This window comes from Phocoena sinus, chromosome 10 (assembly GCF_008692025.1).
Source record: "Phocoena sinus isolate mPhoSin1 chromosome 10, mPhoSin1.pri, whole genome shotgun sequence".
NCBI lineage: Eukaryota > Metazoa > Chordata > Mammalia > Artiodactyla > Phocoenidae > Phocoena > Phocoena sinus.
This window is the reverse complement of record NC_045772.1, coordinates 67610159-67627472: the sequence shown is the minus strand read 5'-3', so window position 1 is coordinate 67627472 and position 17314 is coordinate 67610159. Positions and strand designations below refer to the sequence as shown.

Sequence of the window (17314 nt, the reverse complement as noted above, 5' to 3'; positions counted from 1 at the left end):
TCACATATCAGTTGCCCTTTAATTATGTGAGTGTTTTGATATTGTTTGTTTTTCATAGTGTAATTCCTCAACTATCACTGTTAGACAGTAAGACTTTTTGTGTCCTGCTTTCTGTAGAGGTTGAGACCACTAATCCAAATAAGCCTGGAACACTCTCTAATCTCATAGTAAATGACAGCCCTAACAGGGGCAGGAATAAACTGGAAATTCTCTAGAATTTTTTAATCTGATACAATCAGATAATATCACTTGCTGTCCAAGGCAAGTTTCCAACATCCTTACGTACAAATGAGAGTTTGAGGAGAGATCCCAAACTGATTGCTTTGTATCCAGATGTTGGACAAATCATTTAAAATTTGCATCTTAAACTGTAGGAGTAGATGCCTCTATTGTGAAATGGGACTTCCAATCTTGATTTTGCAGGGTTTATTTGAGGACACATTTTGTTTATTTGAGGACACTTGAGAAGTGTGAGTTTGGACACATGTTGAGCAGCAAGTTCTTTCCTGGACTCACCAAGTGCTGACGCCAGGGATTCCAGGAGGGTGCTTAGTGAGATGGGCTGCTCATCTCTAACTGACCTAAATGCCATGGAGCAGTTACACCCAGGCAGCTGTTTCCGCAGACCCTTTACTTCCCTAGCCCTTCTTTCTCCACGCGGAAGACAAGCCTCACCATTATGTAATCATCATGTGACCCTTCATGTACCCAAAGCTCCTGTTCAAGGAAAATCCAGATAACTTATGAGAAGTTTTCCTACCAAGTAATTTCAGTCATCCCTTGGTATTCACAGGGCGGTTACCAAAATCTTTGGATGCTCAAGTCCCTTATATAAGATGGTGTAGTAGTTGCATATAATTTATACACATCCTCCCATGTCCTTTGATCATCTCTAGATTACTTATACTACCTAGTACAATGTAAAGGCTATGTAAATTGTGAATACAATGTAAATGTGAATAGTTGTTGGCACATGGCAAATTCAAGCTTTGCTTTTTGGAACTTTCTGTAATTTTTTTTTTTTTTTTTTCAGTCTGACGTTGGTTGAATCCACAAAGTCTGGCAGCGTAATTTTGCTGCTTGCATTTTTATCCTGATTTGGTTAAAAGAGCCCTTTGGGCTGTTTTGTTGAAGGAGATGCCCTACAAATAGAAGGAGGAAAGAAGCCAGCTGAGAGCAGGGAGACCTGGGAAACATCAGTTGGGTACATTACACCCAACCTTTCTTATTCCTCCTCTCCTACACTACCCTGCCAGAAGCTTATTTCTCAGACCTCCCCTGGCTCAGACCAAGCATGCCTCTCTTCCCAAGTGTGAAATGTCAAAGCCAACAGTTAAAGACAGAGGTGGTCAGGTCACCCTTCTGCAATGGTTGGCAGCATTGGTTTTGTTTATTTTGATATAATGACAAATGAACATGGATAGTCTTTTTAACCACTGCAGTCTTTAAGTACACCTTTGGGTCAGATTGCTGCAAATGAGTAAATGGACGCTAAATTGGTGGAATCTAGCGTCCTCGGAACCAGAGAGGGCAATGGCTATGAACAAATAAAACATATTATAGACTCTAAACTGTAATTAGAAATTTACTTGATATTTTTTCCAGGAAGAAAGAAGTATTAACAGCTAGAGACTCTGCTTACTTCCTTGGCATTAAAGACATTTGCCTAAGACCCTCAGGGTAACAATAAGTTACTCTGACGAGTATAAGAGTTAATAAGTTTCCTAGTGGGGAAGTCAGTAACCATACGTAAGCTCCAATCTCTAAAATGATTTGACCTGATAAATTTTAAACCATCTCTTAAAGTGTTTTTAAACTTAAGCTGCTGAACAGGAAAGATTGGGTTTCAGGGGTTTTTTGTATTTCATCTTGGTGCCATTTGACTTGGTAGAAAAGACTAAAGATGCAATTTTGAATAGATTTTGAGAGGTCAGGACTAGAATAATCCATCTCTGAATAATCAGTCATTTTGAAGAAGATCATCAATATTTATCCTAGGAAACTATTACAACTTTACTTCAAAACTTTAGAAGAGGATTTAAAAAAATTTTTTTTTTAGTTTTTCTGTCATTTCAATACCTGTTGGATGAGTCAGGCCTATACTGGAACTTATAACTGAAAAATCCAGCCTTTTTTTCTTTTCCAAGCAGTACTGTTTTGTTCATAGTTGAGTCTTTTCTATTTGGGCTAGTTCCCTTGTTTGTTAGATATTCTTTCTAGCCCAGCATTTTGTTTCTCCCTTCTCTTCGCAGTCACCTAGTGGAATGTTTTCTGCCAAGAGATGGGAAACGTGGATTTCACAGCCATACGAATTCGGCACTCTTTTCCCCGGCACTGCATTCTAATACCATATGAGAGTCTGACCTAGTTATTTCATACAGACAGTCTTGCCAAGCCAGTGGCGTTTTCCTCCAACAAAGGGCCATGGTCTTCTATCATACAGGAGAGATGTGCATACAGACCTGATTATCTGGGAGCTTGCTGCCAACCCGTGTGGCTGACCAAGGGCTGTGTGGGGCGGAATGTCTGGATCCATGTGCAGATGTGGTTCTTATTCCAGGCCTCGTTCTTCAGAACGTGACTTCAGTGAGCTGTCAGACACCACCAGAGAAAGGCAGCAGGATGTGGGCTCCAGAGAGCAAGCTGCTTTGGACACGTTTCAGACGTCTGTAACAATGACCAGGTTTTCGTGACTATATTCCACCTTACTCCACTTCCCCTCGGCCTCATAGTTTTTTCCTCTACACACGGTTTTCGTCTAGCAACTGCCCAGGTTGTCACCAATAGTAACATCTTCACTGAAAGGAAGAGAAATTGAAGAGAGGAGGGGCCTCAAGAACTCCATGGCTGAAGTGAAAACAATAGGCCTTAGCATTTTTGTATAGCTTTTTTTTTAATGTATTTTAAAATTAATTATTTTTAATTGAAATATAGTTGATTTACAGTGTTGTGTTATTTTCAAATGTACAGCACAGTGATTCAGTGATATATATATATATATATATATATATATATATATATATATATGTTCTTTTTCAGATTCTTTTCCTTTATAGGTTGTTATAAAATACTGAGTAGAGTTCCCTGTGCTATACAGTAGGTCCTTGTTGGTTATCTATTTTATATATAGTAGTGTGTGTATGTTACTCCCAAAGTCCTAATTTATCCCCCCCACCCTTTCCCCTTTGGTAACCATAAGCCTGTTTTCTGTGTCTTGTATAGCTTTAAATACTCTTAACGTTTACTGGTTTTAAAGAGCTGAAATTGGAAATAAAAGAATTGGGTGGTATCCTCAGCCTGGGACACTGATGTGTCTTTTTCTGGCCCCTCAGCGTCCCGGCTGGGAAAGGTCTCAGGCCAAGTCACACTGTTTAGCTGCTCTGTGGTAGAAAAGAGGAAAGGAGGGACAAGTATCAGTTTGTATATGTTTAGCAAAAATATACATCTTCGCAAAAGTGTGAAGAAAACGGGAAACTGGTGGCAGTAAAATAAGGTGATTTGTGTAGTACTAACTGATGCTGAATGAAGAGAAGAATTAATCACATTTAATGATTAAGGGGTTCCACCAAATGACTGCAAAATGCAACCTCCCCATGACTTTTAATGGAAAAAAAATGAAGAATTGAAAAGTATTACTTGTCAGTTAAAAAAATATTCCGATTCTTAAACAACATTCACATAAGCAGTACGACCAGATGGTGGAGAAACACAAACTCAAGCCTTTCCTTAGAGCAAATTAAAACAATTCTGTCCAAATCCATAAGGTAACAGAGATTGTTTTAAACTGTATTAGGTCTGTGTTCTGCCGTTATGACTTTGTTTTTATGCCATAAGGATTTTTTTTTTTTTTTGCGGTATGCGGGCCTCTCACTGTTGTGGCCTCTCCTGTTGTGGAGCACAGGCTCCAGACGCGCAGGCTCAGCGGCCATGGCTCACAGGCCCAGCTGCTCCGCGGCACGCGGGATCCTCCCGGACCGGGGCACAAACCTGCATCCCCTGCATCGGCAGGCGGACTCTCAACCAATGCGCCACCAGGGAAGCCCACGCCATAAGGCTTTTAAGCTCTAAATTAAAGGCTCATTTATTTGTTCTTGTTGCTGGGATTTTTGTTTGTTTGCTTGTTTTTTGCTAGGAGTGAGGGGGTATCTTGTGTGGATTTGGGGACAAATACCAATGACCAGTGTATCTTTTGTGTGTATCAAAGCATTTTCTGGCATTTGTTTAAGGTTATAAAATGATACTTTCTATATAGTGATGAGGTTCAGAGAGAAGCCATGAAAATTGATGGAAAGGTTAGAAAAGATGGTAAAGGTAGGATGAGATTTTCATAAACAGTGCTTTGTCTTAGATTTTTTTCTCTTGTTAAATGAACTTCGGTCCTTCCGATAGGCGTCTCTGGTTACTGTGTTCATTTCCAAACTTGGTACTCCTTTTGCTCATCCAGGTGGGAATAATTCTGGGATAACTGTGTTACATTCATAATGCTGATGTTTTCCCATACATTTGTAGAATAATGCTAACTTGCTCAATTCAAGGACTTCTTTCACCAAGAACAGGCTATGCTTGCAAAGATCAGGTGACCATGCCCTCTTGGTCGAGTAACTAGTTATGGATTTATTTCTCTTTCTCTGTAAACATACTGATGTATCTATTAAAGCTAGAAAATAAACACTTATAAATTGGCACTTTTCAAAAAACTATATTAAAATTTATTTTTCTATCCACACAGGAAGAATTTAATGGAAAACTTGACTCCCTCTTTTTTAATGATGGTCAGCGAAGAATTGACTTTGTTCTGGTGTATGAAGATGAAAGTAGAAAAGAGACCAATAAAAAGGGTTCAAATGAAAAACAAAGGGTAAGTTTTTTATCCCATTTTCTTTTTATTCCTTATAATATTGTGAAATGAAAAAATAAAGCGCTATTTTTATGTAAGCAGTAAAGTGAAAACTGGTGTTTGAAATATCATACAACAAACATACCTTCATATTTTCTCTGTTCATCATTCCCTCAAGGCATGGTAACAGAAAAAAAATTTTTTTTTTAACTTTTTAAACTTTGGAACAGAAAGTTCCTCAGGCTCTTAAGCTGAAGGTGGACTTTCTTCAGAGGAATGGCACTTTCTATCTGTAGAAGAGATTTACATTAAAAGCACACTTGGTGATTTGCAACTAGGTATGAAAGGAAGCTAATGATTAACGATGACAGCAAGTGTAATAACAGCCAGCATTCAGGGAGTGATAACTCATGGATGGTCCGTGCATTTTGCATGCATTTTCTTATTTAATCCTGAGAACAGTCTGTGAGGTGCCTTTTATTTTCACACCATTCTGGATGACAAACTTGATCCATAGGTTAAATGACTGCCCAAGTTCATGGACTCTAGTGTAAGAACCGGTGGAGCTATGGTTCAAACTCTTGTCTTGAATCTCGAACCTGTGCTCTTGGAACCTGACATTCAAATTCTGATTCTGCCACTGTATTATCTGAAATAATTCTAGCTGAGGTAACACTAGCCTCGGATTACAGTGGCTTAATAAAATAAAAGTTTACTTATTGCTCGTGTCAAACAAATGTGGCATCCCTATTCGGCACAGTGGTTTGGGGGTACAGGCAGGGCTTTGTTCCTTGCGGTCATTCAGGAACCCAGGCTGACACAGAGGCTTTGCCATTTTCAGTAGGTACTTTCCAAGATCATGCTGAGCATCCATAAATGGTAGATGGGATGAGAGAGAGAATGAAGAAAGTACTCGTGCTTCTTTACCTCTTTAGACTGGAACTGACTATATCAGTTGTGTTCACATTCTATTGGTCAGAACTCTGGAAGGTGGAAAGCCTAGTTTCTGGCCGGAGAGCCATTTCTCAGTAGGACCTCCAGGCTGTGGACGGGGAACATGAGTTTTTGGTGGACAGCGGCTTGTCTTTGCCACAGCTACCAACCGGCTGTGTGACTTGGATGAATTTTCTTATCAGAATCGTGTTCTTAAATTATTTTTGAGATGCCTATTATTTTTACTTTTTTTTTTTTTTGTGGTACGCGGGCCTCTCACTGCTGCAGCCTCTCCCGCTGCGGAGCACAGGCTCCAGACGTGCAGGCTCAGCGGCCGTGGCTCATGGGCCGCATGTGGGATCTTCCCGGACCGGGACATGAACCCGTGTCCCCTGCATTGGCAGGCGGACTCTTAACCACTGTGCCACCAGGGAAGCCCCGATTTTTACATTTTGACGTCTCTGAAATCCGGGTACATCTTAAAAAAGGTGTATCATAATTTCATTGGCTGCATTTTTTCTTATTGGTACATAAAATATTGGCTCAGTATACAACCAATGACATCTTAGATTTAGGAAAATGGGAATCCCAGTACCTAGTCCAGAGGATTATGGTTAGGATTAAATAAAACAATTAAATTAAATAGATGTTAATTCTTATACCTTACCTTTTATTTGGGGTTTTCTTAAATGCACTAGTATGAAAAGGCATCACTCTCCTGTTTTTATATAATTTTATCACTAGAGGAAACTAGCTTACAGTGTTTTATCATTTTCCTGTGGACACTAAGATATCTTCTGTGCAGTTATGGTCACCATCATCAAATATTTATTAGGCAGTTATGGTCACCATCATCAAATATTTATTAGGCATCCATATGCCAACGGAACAGAATTGAGCACTATAGAAAGTAAGTTAAACAAACCTAATCCATTAAAGTATAGAGGAAACAGTTCTAGTTTTAGATAAGAGCTTCTCTGCCATGGTAAAGGAGTCCTAGAGCCTCTTACATTATTAATAAGGTCTGCTTTGCTTTACACAGAAACATAGGTCCTGGAGTAACTCTCAAAAATCAAGAGAAAAAAAATCATCATTAATTTTGGCAATTCCTGAACTCATGGCTTGATACACCATGATGTTGGCTTTTGTAAGTTGTGCTTTGAAGTGTTTTGAGTCTCTGTTTATACATATTACTTAATTTAGAATTCTAAGGTCAGCTTTGGAATCACATTTTTATTAATTGGAAAATCATTTGCACGCTCCATCATACTCCGTCAGGACGTATTCAGGATTTAACATAATGCCAAGGAAAGGCAATTTCAAAATTCTTCTTTCTTTGGGAGGGAAAAAAAAAAGTATGTCTAAATCATATTGATTTCCTAAAACAACACCAAGGTTGACTTTGCCAGGGGCTGATCTAAAAAGTATTGTGAAATTCTTGCTTAGAGGTGGAGAAAGATAGAACTGATAGGGCTATGAGTATTCAAAACATAGACGAGGAAAAGGCTGCATCTGCACGTGAGCAAAATGGAAATTATTTTTCTACACCAAACCTCCAAATATCATGTCACTTTGTCCCCTTATATTAGTGAAAATACCTCAGAACTTCACACCTCCCTTTAAAAAGCATAAACCATTTACGTTTAGATTACACATGAGGATGATCATAAGTTGTTCCAATAATAAGCGTTCGCTTAGCTAGTACTGCTGTCCGTGGCACAGAATCAGTTTGAATGTTTTTTTTTTTTTTTTTTTACTGCAAGTAACAGGAAAACCAAACTCAAAATGGCTTAAATGCTAAAAGGAAATAATAATTCTCTCATTTAAGAAATAGTCCAGACATAGGAGCATTTCTGAGTTAGGTAATTTATTGGCTTAATGAGGTCATCAGGAATTGAGGTTCATTTCATCCTTCCGCCCTGCCATCCTCAAACGTTGGCTGTTCTTAAACTGTCTTCACTTTGTTACGTGATGTTTGCTGCATTTCCAGACATCCAGAGGCAGAAAGAGGGAATGCCCTTTCTCATGGTCCTTTTGAAGGGGGAAGAAAGCTCCCCTCATCTTTTTACTGTTGACTGTCTATCACAGGTCTATTCCTAAACCAACTACTGGCAAGACGAATGGAATTAACCGTCATTAGCATAGACTAATCAAGACTAATCTTTCCTCTCCTGAATCACCTGATCACCCAGTATCTGACAAACCATCAGGCTTTTCTTAGTAATGAAGAAGGGAGAATGGCTGTTGAATAGGCAGCCCCAGCAATGTCTGGCACAGCACATGATTAAATATATATAAATAGGTTTGCTCTATGTTGTGAAGAGCAAAAATGTTTTAAAGAAAACAAATTCCCATGTATTTCTCGAACTCCTCCTGCTCAGTTTTGTTAGTCACGCTCTCTTCCATTTCCTTTATCCAAGACTGCTAACCAGTGGCAGAACTGATCGATTCTGAATTTCATTTTGTCTGACACTTGGCCTCCCTTCAAACAGATGTGTTTATGACCAAGTAATGGTATAATGCAGACGATGGTAAAGAGGGTAGAAAGGTCTAGATAGCACAATAACAGTATAAGAAATCCTGAGTGTGTTACTATTTATCGATATTTACTTTTTTATCAGCAGAATCCATTCCTAAAAGGTGATGGAAAGTTTATTTCCTTGAAGGTTATGAAAAGTTTATATATGGAAGTATAAGTTTGTATTGTATATCTGACCTTAAGAATTCTTTAGTGGATCTGGCCAGTGGAGACTGCAGAATAAGAAATTTTCCAAAAAATGAGTGTTGAATTAAATTATATCCACACTTTCAAATTATGTGAGACAACTGACTAATTGATTACAGATCCTTTGAGCTTTTTTTTTTTTTAAATTTATTTATTATTTTTGGCTGCGTTGGGTCTTCCTTGCTGCGTGCGGGCTTTCTCTAGTTGCAGCAAGTGGGGGCTGCTCTTCGCTGCGGTGCGCGGGCTTCTCATTGCAGTGGCTTCTCTTGTTGCAGAGCACGGGCTCTAGGCGTGTGGGCTTCAGTGTGGCTGGTGAGCTGTAGAGCACAGGCTCAGTAGTTGTGGCACATGGGCCTAGTTGCTCTGCGGCATGTGGGATCTTCCCGGACCAGGGCTCGAACCCCTGTACCCTGCCTTGGCAGGCGGATTCTTAACCACTGTGCCACCAGGGAAGCCCCCTTTGAGCTTTTAAAACTGTTGTCCATTGTTTTAGATGACTTATCATGAGGCTGGAACTCTACCCAGAAGCTAAATGAGATTTCTTTGCAAATGGTTAAAAGTTCATCAAAAAGTTCTAATTTGTTGAACACAGTACATCACTCCATTTATTGAGGTTTTACATACTTTAGTAAAGTTTTATAATAATATCTATGAGGATCTTATACATTTTATTAGCTATTAAATTTTTGTTGCTGTTGTCAGACATTTTAAATTGCAGTTTGTGATTGATTATTGTGTGTGTTAAAAAAGAATATTGGTTTTTTATAAGTTGTATCTAGTTACCTTGATAAACTTTTTAGTTCTAATAGTTTCTAATGCTTGTTTTAAGTTTTCTCAAAAGAAGACCATATTGCCTACAAGTGACAGTTTTGCTGTACCTTTCTTTATACTTCATTCTTTTTCTTGTCCAAGCGATATGGCTAAGACCTCTTGAATAAAACCAGTAACACATAGTAGTTGTAAGGCCAACTGGCCCGAGGCCGGGGAACACAATCAGATTCACAGGTTGCATCAGACCGAAACTCTCCAAACCCAGTTCCAGAAACTGACCTGGGGACTTTGCACCCGGCCCAGCCTTCCTGCCTTTCGAGGGGCGGGACTAACGGTCCCCCAGGATACCCGAAAAGACCACCAAATAAGGAATACCCTGCGCCCTCCCAGATTCACCACACCCCTTTCCCTTCTTCCCCTATAAAATCTTGCCCAACCCTCGCCCGGGTGCGACTTCTCTGGCCCCTTTCTCTCAGACCAGTGAACCTCGCCCAGGAGCGCTCCCTAATAAAGCTCACTTGAAGCTTTCTTCTGTTTCGCGGTGCCGTTTGTTAAGATCCGACCTTACAGTAGTCACCACTGTATTCCTGATTTTGATGCAAATGGTTGTAAAATTTCACCATTAAATATCACATTTACTATAAATTTTTGGTAGTTTTCTTTTAAAAAGTTAAAGGAGTTCCCTTCTGGTCCTAGGTTGCTGTGAGTTTTTATAATTGGGTTTTAAAATTTATCAAGTGCTTTGTTTTTTGTATCAAGGTGATCACATTGCTTTATTTATCAGTAAGTCTTACGTGCATTAAGTATATGATTATTTGTGGTTAATAAGATGATAACTAACAGTATAGATAATCATTCACTATTGGCTTTAACATGCAATGCATAATTTTTATAGTCATTAGCTTCCTGCTTATGCTAATACTACATTAACATAGTTTATTTGTAATTCATTAAAAAGTATTTGAGGTCACTGACAGAATATACCAAAAATGTAGATGAGGAAATCAAGGTGACAGAAATGTAAAAGCCAGAAAAAGAAAATGAAGCCATGTGTCAAAGTAGTAAATAAAATGACTTCTTATTAACCATAAGGTCCTGTTCAGAACTGAAGAGTTCATCTGCACGTTTGCCTCTGAGTTTCCTAGTAGCCAAAGAAAATAGAGGATGTTGTCAATAGCATGGTTTAAAGTTTCAGCACAATAAAAGCAAAACTGGTTGTTCAAAAGAAATACAATCTTTCTGGTCTAAAGATCCCCCAGAAAGAAATTTGTCCCATGGAGCCTCCTAAAGGGGAAGGCATGATTGAGTCGACTTAATGTTGCCGTTCACTCTCCAAATTGAAAAAATAAAGGGATGGCAGAAGGGGATTATGGAGAATCAGAATAATATTAAAAAATTCTTGGTAATGACATATTTGCTACAAATAGTCCATGAAAAATATTAGGCTAGGTTAAGTGATGATGGCAACCGGTGTTGGGTGGTCTCACCTTCTCAGATAACTTTTGGTAGGTGTTCTGTCTTTTGTTTTCAGGTATGAAATCAGGTTTAGCTTTAAGTCCTTAAAATTTTAGACTAAAGCAGAGAGCTCTTTATATTTTTATCTCCTTCCTTTACACCCTACTTGCTTAAACTAAGATTGTAGGTTAAAAGGAATAAATTAAATTAGAATCAGCAGTTTCAAATTACAACTACAAGATGTGTTGCTGGTATAAGCATATTTGGTTTTATTTTTGAGTACTCAGCACAAGAGCAGTGAATCCGAATCTTGATTCTTATTTCCAAAATAGGAAGTGTCCTTGGGCTCAATCCTTAAAAACAGACAAACAAGACAGTGAAATCCTGAAAAGTAAAATCAGATTATCCCATTTCATCTCAGAAAGATGTGGAGAAGAGAAAATCCTTTTCCCGATTAGTCCTTCTGAGTTAGTTTTGAATGAAGCTGTCATTTGCCCTGGTCCCGACAGTCACCTGTGTCTCACTTTTTAAAGGGTCGTCTGTAAAAGGGTGAAGGGTTGGGAAAAATCAACTATACCAAATTCTCAGGCTTGAAGGGGATAAATAATCATAAAAGAAAGCTGCTTATATGCACAGAAAAGATGTGTCCTAAAAAAATAGTATAAACTTGTCAGATGATAAGAGTCATCTGCTTTGCTTGTTAAAACTAGATTATCCAGGCCCCATCCTGTGCATACTGAGCCAGAATCTCCAGGAGAGGGGCCCTAGAATCTGCCTTTTAAGCAAGCATTCCAGGTTGTTCATGTAAACAGGTAGGCAATGTAAACATTGCCCTGAAGTATTTACAGTAGTTATCTTAGTGGATTGATAACAGATGATTTTTTTCCTTCTCAGAAAACATCTGTTTTCTAAGTTACCATTTGTTTATTTTTGTAATTACACCAAAAATGTTAATTTAAAAAGAAAAGTTGGAAATAAGCTTCAGGTAAATATTCTCTTCCTTTCTATGCTTACCATTTAGGATGCTCGTCTGTTTTCTGTCCCTTGTGAACATACCTCACCTACTTGGGTAAATCCCTCATCAGATCGGGCCTGCTAATGTTCAGTGTTTTATCACCAACACGTGAATTTAAATTAAGTCCCAATTAAATAATTTATTCCTGCTTACCAAACCTTCTTGCGCACATGATATATAAGTAATAAGAAGCACTTTGAGTAATGAGAGTAGTTTTTTTGCACAAATTATGTACCTTTGTCTTATTTCTCATCCATCTTCATAGATGTAACAAAGATTGGCAGGTTCAAAAATACAATGATGGTACCATCAGTATTTTTCCTAACAAAGCTGGAAGAATATTTGAAATTAATCTATTCATATATTTCATTAATCCCTACTTGTTTATGCTGATTTATTATCATCACAGTGTATTTAGTAATCTTACTTCCTAGACATTGCAACCCCTGCTTTTTATGCATAAAAGCTAGGTGACATAAAGCAAATGGTAAAAATTGGTGTTTAAAATCAGTATTATTACTGTATAATTCAAAAGCAAGTCCTTCCCAACAATGACTTTATTAAGCTGAATGAGATGTGTAATCTCAGGTGTTTAGGGGACAGAAAGCTGCCTTAATTATGCCAGTCTGTCCTTTGTGATTTTGATTGCTTTATTTTTTATTTCTCTGGCAGCTTTATTAACATCCCAAAAGAGGTATGAATAAAATTCCAGTTTCTGGGGTGGGATAAGTGCTCTTGTCCTTCTCTACTTAAAACCCCCAGGACCATTCTCCACTGACAATAGTAGAACCATATGCATCTTTTTGTGATGTCCATAAGTCCTCAATGATTACAGTCACTTTGAATTTGCTAGAAGTAGGTTAAAAAAAAAAAAAAAAAGATCCAGGTTACAGTCCCAGTGAATTTGCTCCCCTAGAGATAGAGGAACTTACAGCACCATCTAGTATATGGCTGGGCTTTTCTCAGAACCGGTGAGTCTGGTTTAGTCATTTTGTGCTGCCAAATACACATCATAGACTATAAACATAGGTTTAGGTTCTTACATGTAAGGGTTCCAATAAGGCACATAGATAATTTTTAGCTACAAATTGTGTGGCCTCAGATATTCAACAAATATTTATTGAGCAATGGCTATGTCAGGCAATATGCAATATTAATTTTCTTTCATTTTTAACATGGAAGACAGCTCTACCCTATTTTTTTAAATGTCAAGAACACTGTTACACTTTTTGACATAAACCACAGCAAGATCTTTTTTGACCCATCTCCTAGAGTAATGGAAATAAAAACAAAAATAAACGAATGGGACCTAATTAAACTTCAAAGCTTTTGCACAGCAAAGGAAACCATAAACAAGACGAAAGGACAATCCTCAGAATGGGAGAAAATATTTGCAGATGAAACAATGGACAAAGGATTAATCTCCAAAATATACAAACAGCTCATGGAGCTCAGTATCAAAAAAACAAACAATTCAATTAAAAAATGGGTGGAAAACCTAAATAGACATTTCACCAAAGAAGACATACAGGTGGCCAAGAGGCACATGAAAAGCTTCTCAGCATCACTAATTGTTAGAGAAATGCAAATCAAAACCACAATGAGGGCTTCCCTGGTGGCGCAGTGGTTGGGAGTCTGCCTGCCGATGCAGGGGACACCGGTTTGTGCCCCGGTCCGGGAGGATCCCACATGCCGCGGAGCGGATGGGCCCGTGAGCCATGGCCGCTGAGCCTGCGCGTCTGGAGCCTGTGCTCTGCAACGGCAGAGGGCCACAGCAGTGAGAGGCCCACGTACCACAACAAAACAAAAACAAAAAAACCACAATGAGGTATCACCTCACACCCGTCAGAATGGCCATTATCAAAAAATCTAGAAACAATAAATGCTGGAAAGGGTGTGGTGAAAAAGGAACCCTCCTGCACTGTTGGTGAGAATGTAAATTGATACAACCACTATGGAGAACAGTATGGAGTTTCCTTAAAAAACTACAAATAGAACTACCATACGACCCAGCAATCCCACTACTGGGCATATACCCTGAGAGAACCATAATTCAAAAAGAGACATGTACCACAACGTTCATTGCAGCACTGTTTACAATAGGCAGGACATGGAAGCAACCTAAGTGTCCATTGACAGATGAATGGGTAAAGATGTGGCACATATATACAATGGACTATTACTCAGCCATAAAAAGAAATGAAATTGAGTTATTTGTAGTGAGGTGGATGGACCTAGAGTCTGTCATACAGAGTGAAGTAAGTCAGAAAGAGAAAATAAATACCGTATGCTAATGCATATATATGGAATCTAAAAAGAAAAATGGTACTGATGAACCTAGTGGCAGGGCAGAAATAAAGACGCAGATGTAGAGAACGGACTTGGGGACATGGAGGGGGCAGGGAAGCTGGGACAAAGTGTGAGAGTAGCACTGACATATATACACTACCGAATGTAAAACAGTTATTGCGAAGCAGCAGCATAGCACAGGGAGATCAGCTCTGTGTTTTGTGATGACCTAGGGGGTGGGATAGGGAGGATGGTAGGGAGGCTCAAGAGGGTGGGGATATGGGGATATATGTATGCATATGGCTGATTCACTTTGTTGTACAAAAGAAACTAACACAGTTTTGTGAAGTAATTATACTCCAATAAAGATCTATTAAAAAAAAGAAAACACTGTGACTTATCCAAGTGTAAATTCTACAGAGCAGTAAAGCTGATGATTTCATATTAAATTTAAGCAATCTTTTCTTAAGTAAGCAGTCTTCTCCTGATATGTACCTGTTTGACAAATATAGCACATATGCTAATTTACTTTATCTACCTGACAAACCAAGAAGATTTTTTGATCAATTTTTAAAATATTCCACTAGTTCTTTATGATTGCCATGCCAAAGGGAAATAACAAGAACTGTCTTATCAAAGTTACACCAAGGTGATACATTAACATGTTTAAGCAAATAAAAATGTTCTATCCTTGATTCAGCTATTTAAGTATTTATAGTTAGTGGTAAAATAGAGGGCATTATAAACCAACTCCAAGGTCTACCAATTATTGAGAGATATCAGGTAAATTTCGCAGGAGTTCTTTGTAAAGAACCAAATAAGAACTAAAATAGAATAAATTAGTACAACTTTTCTCTGTGGCAGTACAGCAGTACATATTAAAGAAATTAAAATTACATGCACCTTCATAATTGTGAAAAATTAGAAACAACCTAAATATCCAACAATTTGAAATAAAATAATCTGTTTCTGTTTATACATTCATTTGTATTATATTTTAGATTCCACATATAAATGCTATCATATAGTATTTGTCTTTCTCTGTGTATTTTATTTCACTAAGCCTAATAATCTCTGTTGCTGAGATTATTGTCCATCCATGTAACTGCAAATGGCAGTACTTCATTCTTTTTATGGCTGAGTAAGATTCCATCGTGTGTGTGTGCATGCATCTGTGTATGTATCACATCTTCTTTAAGCCAGTCGTTGGGTTGCTTCCATGTCTTGGCTATTGTAAACAGTGCTGCTATGAATACTGGGGTGCATGAATCTTTTCAGAGTTTTTGTTTTTTCCCAGTATATACCCAGGAGTGGAATTGCTGGATAATAGAGCAGTTGTATTTTTAGTTTTTTTGAGGAAGCTCCATATTGGCTTCCCTAGTGGCTGCACCGATTTACATCCCTACCAGCAGTGTTCAAGGGTTTCCTTTTCTCCACATCCTTGCCAGCATTTGTTATTTGTTGACTTTTTAATGATAGCCATTCTGACAGGTGTGAGATAAAATCTCATTGTGGTTTTGATTTGCATTTCTCTAATAATTAGTGATGTTGAGCATCTTTTCATGTGCCTGTTAGCCATCTGTATATCTTCTTTGCAAAAATGTCTGTTCAGATCTTCTGCCCATTTTTAAATCAGGTTGTTTGTTTTTTTCTTTTTTTGATATTGAGTTGTATGAGCTGTTTATATATTTTGGATATTAACCCCTTGTTTGTCTCATTGCTTGCAAATATTTCCTCCCATTCCATAGGTTGTCTTCTCCTTTCATTGATGTGTCCTTTGCTGTACAAAAGCTTTTAAGTTTGATTGGGTCCCATTTGTTTATTTTTGCTTTCATTTCTTTTGCCTTGGGAGAATGATCTAAGAAGATATTGCTGTGATTTATGTCCAAGAATGTTTTGCCTATATTCACTTATAGGAGTGTTATGGTGTCATATCTTATATTTAGGTCTTTAAGCCATTTTGAGTTTATTTTTTTATATGGTATGAGGGGATGTTCTAATTTCATTGTTTTACCTGTAGCTGTCCAGCTTTCCCAGCACCAGTTGTTGAAGACACTGTCTTCTCCATTGTATATTCTTGCCTTCTTTGTCATAGATTAATTGACCATAAGTTCATGGGTTTATTTCTGGGTTCTCTATTCTGTTCCATTGATCTGTGTGTCTTTTTCTGAGCCAATACCTTGTTGTGTTGATTACTGTAGCTTTGTAGCATAGTCTGAAGTCTGGAAGGGTTATACCTCCAGCTTCATTCTTTTTTCTCAGGATTGCTTTGGCAATTCTGGGTCTTTTGTGGTTCCATATAAATTTCAGGATTATTTGTTCTAGTTCTGTTAAAAATGTCATGGATATTTTGATAGGGATTGCCTTAAGTCCGTAGATTGCTTTGAGTAGTATGACCATTTTAACAATATTAATTCTTTCTTCAGAGAATGAAAAGGATATACATCCATCAGATATCAAAGAAAGTAGTCTGAGGACCAGGACAATGTAGTGGTATAAAGAGTCAAGAAGAGGGAGGGCTAAATGACTCATATTTAAGATCCATTTCCTGGTGTTCTGGTAAAATGGTGTCATTGGTATCCCATTAGAGGGATTAAGATGTCACTGGGTGCACATTGTGGAAGCCAAGTGATTGGGGTTGCTTTTTTTTGTTCTGATGTTTGATATTAAAAGAGGTGAGCCTCTAAGGCTTACAAGGTAGAGAGGATTTTTTTTTTTAAAGGAATAAAAGAGGTTGAGCGTATTTGAAAGCAGAGAAAGAAGGTAATGTTGGCTGACATGTCTACAGAGCTTGTGTGTCAAGCCTCATGCTGAGGATTTTATACCCATGATCACATTTAATCCTTAAAAAAAAAAAAAAACCTCAAGATGAAGCTATTTCCTTTACCACCTTTGAGATGAAGCCACTGATACCTGCAGAGTACATTACAGAGCTAGCAAATGGCAGAACCAGGATTTGAATTTTCGCTTGGAATCTTAACCATTATGCCCAGGAGTAAAAGGAAGGCCAATACTACAAGAGCTAAGGGGCAACTGGTAGACTAAAATCGAGAGGATAGAGTCCTATGAAGGTGATAAGGAGTTATGACCTCAACTAGAAATCCCACAGAGGAGGAACTATGTCTAACTCGCACTATGTGGCTTGTCACGGTCATGGTTGATGCAGCTGATACAACCGAGACAGGAGTAGTTTGTGTTTGGTATGTGTGATGACAGAACTGACCTCTCATGGGGCCGGTTCCTTCCAGGTTCTCTGAACTGGCCCCGCTTTGTCATCTCATAATTCAGA

At 38.2% G+C, this 17314-nt stretch overlaps 1 protein-coding gene across 4 annotated transcripts in view; it reads left to right on the top strand.

Annotated features, from left to right (window-relative positions):
• The window catches only part of ANO6 (anoctamin 6), a 216556-nt gene that overhangs the window by 111113 nt on the left and 88129 nt on the right, over positions 1-17314 (top strand). For all 4 annotated transcript variants that reach the window (XM_032644953.1, XM_032644954.1, XM_032644952.1 and 1 more), the window contains one exon: positions 4730-4858. In XM_032644953.1, coding sequence (XP_032500844.1) covers positions 4730-4858 — 129 coding nt within the window. The remainder of the gene's footprint in view (positions 1-4729; positions 4859-17314) is intronic.